Source organism: Peromyscus eremicus, chromosome 20, assembly GCF_949786415.1.
Source record: "Peromyscus eremicus chromosome 20, PerEre_H2_v1, whole genome shotgun sequence".
In the NCBI taxonomy this organism is placed as follows: domain Eukaryota; kingdom Metazoa; phylum Chordata; class Mammalia; order Rodentia; family Cricetidae; genus Peromyscus; species Peromyscus eremicus.
Window position 1 is genome coordinate 4,073,425 of NC_081436.1, and position 10,368 is coordinate 4,083,792.

Sequence of the window (10,368 nt, forward strand, 5' to 3'; positions counted from 1 at the left end):
AGACTGGCTTCTCCTGGAGTTCTTTTCTGTGTCAGAGCCAAGGATCCAATTTGAACTAAAGACTAAGGGAACTCAGGCACTTGTGGGGGACAATGGGGCTGTGGTTCCGTCCCCGCCACTGTTCTCCTAGGCACTGTATTTTAGAATTGGGGGCTGGAGAGATGACTCCATGGTTAAGAGCACTGGCTGCTCTTCCAGAGGACCTGAGTTCAATTCCCAGAGCTCACATGGCGGCTCACAAAAGTCTGTAACCCAGTCCGAGAGATGTCCTATTCCGGCTTCCGTGGACACCAGGCGCACACACATGGTGCATGGACATATATGAAGGCAAAATGTTCATAACACATAAGATAAAATGAAAGTAATAAGAAGAAGAAGAATTGTCTTTGCTCTGTGCACTTAAGATCTTGAACTTCCTGCTCCAAAGGAAGTTCCCTGGGAACTTTTGGACAGGGAAGAGTGTCTTCCTACCTGTGGCAAAGGGGCTAGCATCTCTCAGAGAAAGGCTCTTCTCCCATCTCTCCTAATATAGGGACCTCTAGAAGGAGAGGGCCGGGGTGGAAACATTAGGGACCTGGGACTGTCTCTGGCATGTGGACTAGACTGACCACATTGGTTTTTTGAGACAGGGTTTCTCTGTGTAGTTTTGGTGGCTGTCCTGGATCTCCCTCTGTAGACCAGGCTGGCCTCGAACTCACAGAGATCCGCCTGGCTCTGCCTCCTGAGTGCTGGGATTAAATGTGTGCACCACCGCCACCCAGCTAAACTGACCACTTTTAAGTTGTGGGAGAGAGAAAAGATTTATTGACAAATGAGCATTTATTGAGTGTTTATTATATGCAAAACACTGTGTTAGACAAGACCAAAAGGGAAAGATGGTAAGAGAAGGCCTTGCCTCCAAAGAGCTTATACTCCGCCTGAGAGGTGTGGTATACATGCAGGACCACAGCTTAAAGACACAAACATCAAAGCAACTTGTGGATGTATGAAGTCACTCTGTACAAAGTGGGAAATGGGGATGTATGTGCTGTGACAGGTGATCAGCTACTTCCTGTCAGCCCAGAGCTGTGTGTCCCAGCTTGGGGACCTGGAAGTCTGTCCACCTGCCTCAGTGCCGTCCTGTGTCTGTCTAGTTTGGGTGTGTCTGACCTCCACCTTCTTGACTGGGTGCCCTTCAAGGGCAGGAACCATCCATGAGTCCTTACATCATTTCCTCCTGACCCGGTCACCACCCTCTTCAAGGCTCTCTGTCCACTACACGATAGGGACTTGGACCCGGCTGGACCAGCCTAGCTGAGTGTTCTGGTTTCTGTCAGGGGCTCTCAGGAAGAACCTAGGGCTCGCCTCAGTGGAAAGATACGGGGTTTTATGTAAGACGGCCTGGGTCCATGTCTTGGCTCTGTTTGTGTCTTATCCATGTGTCTTTGGGCCAGCCTTTAGGGCCTCAGTTTCAGACTGAAACGGGAAAAGATGCATCTGCTCTGCCTTTCTCATGAAGTTGGAATGTTAAGGGAATTGCTTGGAAATAGTAAAGCCTTATGTGGCTGGGGGCTATGGCCCTTCCTGAACCCAACCAAAGGTTCCCATTGATTTGAGTTAATACATAGGAAGTGGTCAGCACTGGTACTGGTACACAGAGGAGCCCAATCACTCTTATTCTCCGATTCGTCCATCATTTTAGGCTCCAGTCTTGGGGAGGATGTGATTCAGGAAGTGGTTCAGATACATTCTTGACCTTTAAGAGGGGTGTGTTGGGAGTCAAGTGGGGTGGGGATGTGATGCCCTGATGCTTTGAACTTTCAGGGTGATGACCGAGAGGCAGCCCCAGAGGTCTTCCTGGCAACCGTGAGGTCAAGCCACTGCCACCCGCTGTTGGAGTGTGGGAGAGGGTCCTCTCCACAGCCTGTGTGTCCATTGCAACTCTTCTTGCCTCCAATGGGAAATTTGGTCAAGGAGACAGAAAGGTCACAGATTCAGAGATTTCGCTTGTGTCTGGTCACGTGAATGGGGTGTTGGAGTGTGAGGCTGGTGTTGGGGACAGATGCACTCAGAAGCCTTGAGAGTGTGGGGGTGACAAAGAGCATGGAGAAGGGGCAGCTGCAGAGAGAGAGGAAGGGTGGCTGACGGCGGAGGTGGAAGATTGCCAGCGTGCAGGCAATAAGGAAAGTCTCAGCGCCTGGACCAGGAAGGGGCCAGCAGCAAACCCAGCTGCTTCTGTCTGGACCTTGGGGCTCCAGGGCTCTCATTTGCTTTAACTACCAATTATAAGAAGTAGAGAAAGTTCGAGGTCTGACCTCTTCATTCTGCCCTCGCCTACTAGAGAGGGCAGCAATAACGAAAATGAGCCTAACACTGCGGGGAGGGTGGTGAGACTCACAGTTCACACAGCGTCATATGTGCACCCTCTCACTTAAGCCCACTTTAATCTCACTGGAGAACCCTTGCCCTGCTCTGGGCATTTAGAAGCCTGGGTTCTAGACTCTGATCTGCCTCTGCCTGGTCCAGTCACTTCCTTTCTCTGATCCCGGGGAACAGCGGACTACAAGGTCTGCCCACAGCAACTGCTCGGCAGTGGGAGCTGGAAGAGGGTGGAGCACAGCGCAGGGAGGAAGGAAGGAAAAGAGGAAACAGAGATTCCTGAGGAGGAGGGGCAGTCAGGGCTGGAGGGTGTTGCTCGGTGCCTGTGGTCGCATGCCTGAGCACCTTGCCTTGCCAACCATAGGCATGCGCTGTGTGCCGGGCCCCAGGGCTCACTTGCGAAACTGAGTGTCTCCTTTCAAGCAGTGTCTAATTGCAAATCTCCCCCTCTCCCAGGACAAAAGCTGGGGCCCTACGGAAGGTTTTTGTTTTCTTTGCCCAAGTGGAAGACTAATCTTTGGGTGTGTGTGGGCTCCCTGGGGAAGGGAGTCATATATACACTTATATGCCTGCCTCCCCTCTCCCCGTTGAAAAGTCCTCCCTCGGGGCAGAAAGAAAGTCCTTGGATACCCAGTCCTCCCTTCTCCAGAGGTCATGTCTAGGGGACTTGTTCTCTAGTCAACACGTTCCTTCCAGCAATGAGTCCTGGCCAGTCTTTGGGTCGAGGATTACTCCTTGGTAGAGTCTTCCCAGAGGGTCGAAGAAGAGGTTGGAAACCAGCCCCCCAACCCTTCCTGGGCCTGACTTGCTAGGAGGACTCATCCTTAGCAGAGGAAGTGGATTTATTGCAGGTGCAGGAGGAGGCAGCCAAAGCGGGAATGAGAAGTCCTCGGCCCTGCATCACTATGGGCATTCAGGGTCACACTCAGGCACACACAAACCCTGCACGCGAGGAGAGAAGCACGCGGAGCACTTTTACACCCGAACAAAACCAGATACCAGCCGCAGGCCCCCAAGGTGGTCTCTATGCACGTCTCCCCCAGTACCAGGTGCGGGCTCTCGGTCTCCCGCCCGCCAGCCCGCCCCGCCTGCGCTCCCTCCCCACTGGCTTGGTCCCCCAAGTTCCTGGTTCCCTGCAAAGGGCGAGCCGGATGGTCGCTGGGGCCAAGACTTCGGGGTGGGGGTTCTGCCAGGCTCCCGGGAGAGCCCCTTCTTGAGGCTCACCGCGCTCGCGGGCGCTGGAGCAGCCGCTCTGCACTGGGGGCCGACGGCGGGCCAGGGGGAGGAAGGGGGCGGCGGTCGGCCGGCGGCGCGGCGATCCGCTGCGGTGCGGTGCGGGGCGGGGCGCTCAGGCCTTGCTCCCGCGCGGCAGGCTCTGCGGGGAGTGGAGCTCCACCGACTGCCGCCGCCGCACCTCGCGTTCCTCCCAGTCGGTGTCGGGCTCCAGGCCCTTGAGCACCGCCAGGCGCTCCTGCAGGCTTTTGGCCGAGGGGAACAGCAGGTAGTTGTAGAGGAGGGAGCCGATGATGGCGCCCACCAGGGGTCCGATCCAGAAGACCTGGAGGGATGAGAGGAGAGGTTCTGGCACCGACTCACCCAGCCCGTGGACCCCCCTGGACACGCTGCTGTCCAGGCTGTGTAGGAACCGGCCCTCGGGTGCCTCTGATGTTGTGAAGACTGATGCAATAGCATGAGCTGCTAAGGGCCACTTGTTAGTGTCGGGGGCGAGTGGGTACATTCTTAAGCCGGCCGCCTGGCTGTGAGTCCTGATTCCACCACTCGTGTGGACTTAGACAACTCACTTTCTCTGAGCCTGTTTCTTTTCCTTAAAAGAATGCTCACTTCCTAGAGACGGGGCAGTTAAACGGGCTACAGTTTGCAAAGCTCCGAGAAAAGGGCCCAGCACATACCAAGCACTATGGTTAAGCATGAGTATCATTTACTGGGTTCTGAACGCCAGGCCCTGTGTTATGGAGATAAACTCGCTTAATTTCCCCAAGAAAGCCAATAAAATACTGACTGTTATCTTCATTTATAGCAAGGGACAGGGGAAGACAGAATCTTTGGCACAGCTCTGGAGGATGGAACAAAGGTTTCTCAGAGCCTCAGGACAAGTGCAGAGGCATTGAGAAGTCCACCCACTTCTCCATCCCTCTGACCCCCACCACAAACAAATCTATTGTAGCCCCCCCCCCCAGTGTCTCTCTGGGATGGTTTCTAGGAATGGGGAAGGCAGGGGTTTGTCCATTACCCAGTGGTCATCAAACTTGCCAGTGACGACTGCTGGAGCCAGGGAGCGCGCTGGGTTCATGGAGCAGCCAGTGAAGTAGATCTGTAGTGGGAAGTGAGCAGAGAGAACAGGATAGCATGTCCTCATCCCCCTTTCCAGTGCTTGGGAAGCTCAGACTCAGCTTAAAGTGAACCCATGAAAGGTGGGGCCAGTGGCACACATCTTTTGTCCCAGCACTCAGGAGGCAGAGGCAGGCAAGATCTCCGTGAGTTCAAGGATAGCCTGGTCTACATACTGAGTTTCAGGCCAGTCAAGGTTACATAGTGAGACCTAGTCTTAAAAAAAAAAAAAAAAAAAAAAAAAAAAAAAAAAAAAAAGCAGAGCCGGGCCATGGTGGTGCACACTTTTAATCCCAGTACTCAGGAGGCAAAGGCAGGTGGATCTCTGTGAGTGCAAGGCCAGCCTGGTCTACAGAGCAAGATCCAGGACAGGCTCCAAAACTACACAGAGAAACCCTGTCTCGAAAAACAAAACAAACAAACAAACAAACAAACAAAAAGTGTGTGTGTGGGAAACCTGTGGGTGATTAATTCCTGGGCTTGTATTTCTTGAGACTGGAGGGCTATCTACGCTTTAGGGGTGTCTGGGAGCCAGAGCTTCAGATTATGTGTCTTCCTTGGGCATTCTGTGTAACTGTCCCTCTGGAGAGTTGTATGTGTCTATTTCTACAGTGTCCTTTGTGGATATTTGTTTGGGGGACATGTATGCTTTGGTTCTTGCAGGGTGGCTGGAACCTGTGGCCATGACTTACCCCAAGGAGGTGGCCCAGGGTGACAGAGAAACCGATGGAGAGAGCAGGGCTGCCCAGGTTGTCACTGCGTCGCTCGTCCGTGGAGGCGAAGATGCAGAGCACCAGCTGCATGGTCAGGAAGAGCTCCACGGTCACTGCCTGGCCTGCTGTTGCGTTGTTGTGGAGCTGGAGAGAGAGAGAGAGAGAGAGAGAGAGAGAGAGAGAGAGAGAGAGAGAGGATGAGTGCTCACACTGCCTGCCTCCTCTTTCTGCTCACCTGCTTTTGGCTCCATCGAGAAAACTACCCCTTCTACCTTACCATAACCACTGCCCCTGCGGGGTCCTGGCCCCAAGGTTGGGGATGGACCCGGACAGCCAGGGGGTGGGAGGTAGAGCCCAGAACCTAACAGATGAGGAGACTGAGGTCTGTGAGAGGAAGGAGATGCTGCCATTCAGATTTAGGGGAGGGGTCTGAGTGCAGCAGGAAACTCAGGGACCGGGAACAGAATGGCCTGGATCTCTAGGTCACACTGATGATGGGATGCCGAGGAGATCAATCTTCCTGTGGTCCCACGGTCAAGGAACTCATAGTCTAGTGGGTCACCTCTGCCTTCCTTTCTCTCCATTGCCTTCAGACTTCCGTCCCCAGGGCTGCTCCCTGCACATCCTGTGGAGGCTGTGGGGGGGCTTTTGACTGCTGAAGGTGGGGTGCCTGTGGTCACTGCAGCCTCTTCTGTGGGTAAGCAGAGAACTTGGGGGCTGAACTGAGAGGCCGTTTCATAACCTGGCCGCACCCAGTGCTGGATTTCTCCTGGGCTTTGTCATCCTGTCCCCACGCCCTGCCCTCTGGGGCTGAACACTGCACAGGGTGTACCGGTGACAATTCGAAACTCCCACTCTCCTTCTCTAGGTCCTGCCTGAGCTCCTAGCCTGGTGCTTCAAGGTCTTTCTAGGGTCTAGCCTCAGCCTCTACTATGCTACAGCCTCCTAGAGACAGGAAAGAGGACTTGGGACTGCCACTTCCGATTTGCTGGGGGACTGTTTGCTTTGGTCTCAGTGTCTCATTCTGCAAACGTGGATGAAAAAACCAGTCCTGGAAGATTGGGGATGATGGGGCAAGCCTCTAACCCCACTCTTCTTGGCAATGGCTGTTGGAGGAGGATGGTCGAGATGTGTGTCTGATGTCACATAGCCAGGGCTGTTTCTAGATGAAACTGTTTACTGCCTCCATGATTTGGGCCCACTGAGTGCTGGATTGAAACTATAGGGTGGGGAGACCTCAGAACTGAACTTACGGTGCTCTATCAAGGCTAAGATAGTATGTGGCCTGGCATAGGGCGGATCTGCATCAGTGGCAACTTCCTGGGGTCCAAGCTGACTCTTGGTGGCATCCTCAGAGAACATTGAGCAGCTTGGGTGGTCACTGGCCTCTAGCCTCAGGGCAAATGGCTGCTATTCCAGACAGGCAGGGTACCCTCTACCACTCACGATGGGTCCATGCAGACAACCAGCCTGTGATGTTGACTGCGGGGTAGGCTGGGAAATGTTGGAGGACAAGGGCTGGCCGTTCCTTGGGACCTTCCTGCTAGAGAAAGCCTGAGGGATGCTCTCAGGAAGTTCTCCTTAGACTCTAGCTGGATGTCTGCCTGCTGTAAAACAAACCCATTTAATTTTCAATAGAAATAGACACACTTGAAGCCGGGCGGTGGTGGCGCACGCCTTTAATCCCAGCACTCGGGAGGCAGAGCCAGGCGGATCTCTGTGAGTTCGAGGCCAGCCTGGACTACCAAGTGAGTTCCAGGAAAGGCGCAAAGCTACACAGAGAAACCCTGTCTCGAAAAACAAAACAAAACAAAACAAAACAAAAAAAAAAAGAAATAGACACACTCCATCTCTCACCTCGGCCCCTCCGGCCCTTTTGACTCTAGGTGCCCAGTCTCACTGTATTTTTCATCTTGAAGAAGAGTGCTCCCTAACTGACAAGCCTCTGTTCCTCTCATGAGGAAAGCCACTTCTTCAGATGAGGAGTGTCTGTGCAGGGCCGGGGGACTGAGGAGGGGGAGAAGGAGGGAGAAAAGGCGAGAGGTTCTTGCTTTCCTGGTTTGGGGTAGGGGTACAGAGTACGGGTTGTGCTGAAGTGATCCCTAGATTCCTAACCCTGTACAGATCAGAGAGGAGAGGGACCATGGCTCCATCTTCTCTCAAAGTGCCCCAGGTGCTGTTCACCACCATAACATGAAGGCACCACCGGTTGGCAAGCTCCAGGAGTCTCCCTGACGGCTTCTGTTAGGTTCTGGTAATTCTGGCACGAACAAACTCTAGAACATTTGATCGACCGCTTCCCTTCCCAGGTCTGTTTCTTGGTTTTCGAGACAAAGCCCAGACGATGCTTAGGACAATTGGTTGAGGGAGAGATTATGGGTTTTGTAGTTGAATCAGGGTTTGAGGATTTAGTGGCACCCTGCCCCCTTGCCCCCCACCGTTTTGAGCCTGTCCCTACCTTACAGAGCTGTCAGTGTTTGGCTCATGAGGAACTGTTCAGTCCTCACACAGTCTGCGCTGTGGAGATACCTCTTCCCTTCCTCTCTAGACCTTTGCAACTGCACCCTGAAGTTCCCGAGGCCCCAAAGGCCTGTTTGTCCGTACTAGGGTGCTGTCCGGCTGCACTCTACCCTAGTCCTCCTCAGGAGTCCAACAGGAACCCAAGCCTGCTCTCCCTCGGTGGTGCTGGGTGGAGGCCCCACAGGTGGCAGTCAGGATTCTGCTCCTGGTGACTGCGTGGCTCTCTCCTCAGCTCTCCTGAGGTAGCTGTGTTTCAAGTCACAGGCTGTTTCCCCACTCAGCCTGTCCCACACATCTTATCCTGCACAAAGCTTCTCAGCGTCTGCCCCTCCTAGAAGGGGCAGAGCTCAGGCTACTCACAGCATTGACAGCCAGGTCCCCGCGGATTTCTACTGGAGTAATCTCATGAAGTATTGCCGCCCCGGCCACAGCCCCCAGCAGCTGGGCCGCCACATAGAAAGCAGCTCGAAGGAAGGAGACATGGCAGCCCACGAGGCAGGCCACAGTCACAGCAGGGTTGATGTGGGCCCCGCTGACATGGCCCAGAGCCTGAACCAAGGTGCCGATGCCCAGGCCAAAGGCCACGGCGATCTGGAGCACAGAGGGTGGGGAGCTGGCCCACTGGAGGGCTGAGCCAAGGCCAAAGAAAACGAAAAGGAGCGTGGCCAGGAACTCAGCCAGCACGGCCCGGGAGAAGGCTATGGATCGGAGTTCCCACATGCTGCTCAGCCTTCGGAGCCCCGGCCACGGGGGTGGCTTTTCCTCACCCTCTCTCTCTCTTTCTGTCCTCTCTTTCTCTGGGCCTCTGCGGAGGCTGGGCCTTGGGCACTTATAGGGCCTTTCTAGCCTGGATTTGGACACGTGGGGTAGAGGAGGTGTGTCTGCCCATACCACGCTCTCCCATGGTGGCCTTGCCCCCACCCCTGCCCCTTCCCACCCAATGGCCTATCATACCATCTTGGCCTTCACAGCTGACTAATGTTCTCCTCATTAATGAATTCCAGATAAGGATTGACGTCCCCTGTTTTCCCTGTTTGTTCCCTCAGTTACCCCAGGGAGCTGCCCCCGGGCCTCCCGGGCCCCCACAGTGACCCCCACCAACACCAGTTCCTGCAGAGGAGACTGTGTTCGCTGACCTTCTCATTGGCTAAGAGGCTGGTCAAGGAAGGGGCAAAGCCTCATCCAAAACGGACTGCGAGGAACTGTCGGAGCTACCCCTCCGCGGGCTGGACAGTCTTCCTTCTGGAAGGGCATGGAAAACAACTGATGATGGCCTGTGACAAATTTCCAGGGGAAAAAAAATCTCAGGCTTGCTTTCTTGCCCATAAGTCATTACGCTTCACCTTCCCCCAGGAACCCCGCCCAGAGAGTAACTCACACTGCCTGGAGCCCAGGGTGGCTCAGTGACCCTGGGACCCTGGTCCCGCATGGTGGAATCACCTGAGGAAGATGGGGCCTTCTGCTCAGCAGCCCTCACTCCTGTCTCTAAGATGGGACATTTCTGGTGTGTCTCTATCAATGAGACACTAAAACTGCCTCACGGGACAGAGTTGCATGAGTACAGGGCCTGGCTCTCGGGAGGAACTCAGGTGCTGTCAGCCATTGCCCATGCTGTTTGCATTTTGAGGCAAGCAGGTCCCCGAATTAAGAGTCTCTGAGGCTGCAGCAGACTGCATATACTAACCCCCCTTCAGCTCAGAGCCACCCTCGCCACAGAAAGAAGGCATTTCTGTGGCATTTCCGTGGCACAGCTAGCCCTGTAGGCCCAAGGAAGCCAAGGTGCCTGGTAGTGACTCTTCGGTTTTGGTGCCACTCAGCTTGGTCAGTGTCCAGGTGAGGCCACCCTGCTGTCACAGCTGCTGCAGCTGTTGAGGCCTAGAAGATGGGCCCACCCCAGGCCTCCTCCTTCTTTGGGGGATCCAAAGGCATGTGGGCTCAATGCCTCTAGTCTTCCTGGCCGGCAAGAGTCCTAGGAACAGAAATTTGGGAGGGACCGATGAGTGTGGAGTGGAGGGACTTATGCTATGGTTAAAGGGGGAAACTGAGGCCAAGGGAGGGCCAGTTAGTTATCCAAGGTGTCCCAGAAGATGGGTGGCTGAGCTGGGCCAAGAACCTAGTGTGAAGCGTTTTCCATGATGCCCTCCACTGCTGAGGCCTGCTCTGAGCCCGGGTCTCCTCACCTGGACGATGGTGGCAGTGGTGTTTCCCCACACATTTGTTTTCAGAATGTAGCAAGGTGTACAACAAACATGCATGCACATACGTAACACATGCACACACGCGCACGCACACAGGCACTCACACACACACACACACACTCATTCGCTCTCACGCACGCACGCACCCCACACATGACCTGTCACTCCTGCTGGTAGGGAGGAAGATGAGAACAAGGAGGAAGAACCCACAGATGACACTGATACACGAA

General features: G+C 54.6%; 1 protein-coding gene across 1 annotated transcript; it reads right to left on the bottom strand.

Moving 5' to 3' along the window:
* Positions 1 to 3,706: 3,706 nt before the first annotated feature.
* On the bottom strand, positions 3,707 to 8,660 carry Aqp2 (aquaporin 2). Its single transcript, XM_059247849.1, has 4 exons — positions 8,301 to 8,660; positions 5,400 to 5,564; positions 4,610 to 4,690; positions 3,707 to 3,916 (listed from the first exon to the last, which is right to left on the bottom strand). The coding sequence occupies exons 1-4, from the start codon at positions 8,658 to 8,660 to the stop codon at positions 3,707 to 3,709; spliced, it is 816 nt and encodes a 271-aa protein (XP_059103832.1).
* Positions 8,661 to 10,368: the final 1,708 nt, after the last annotated feature.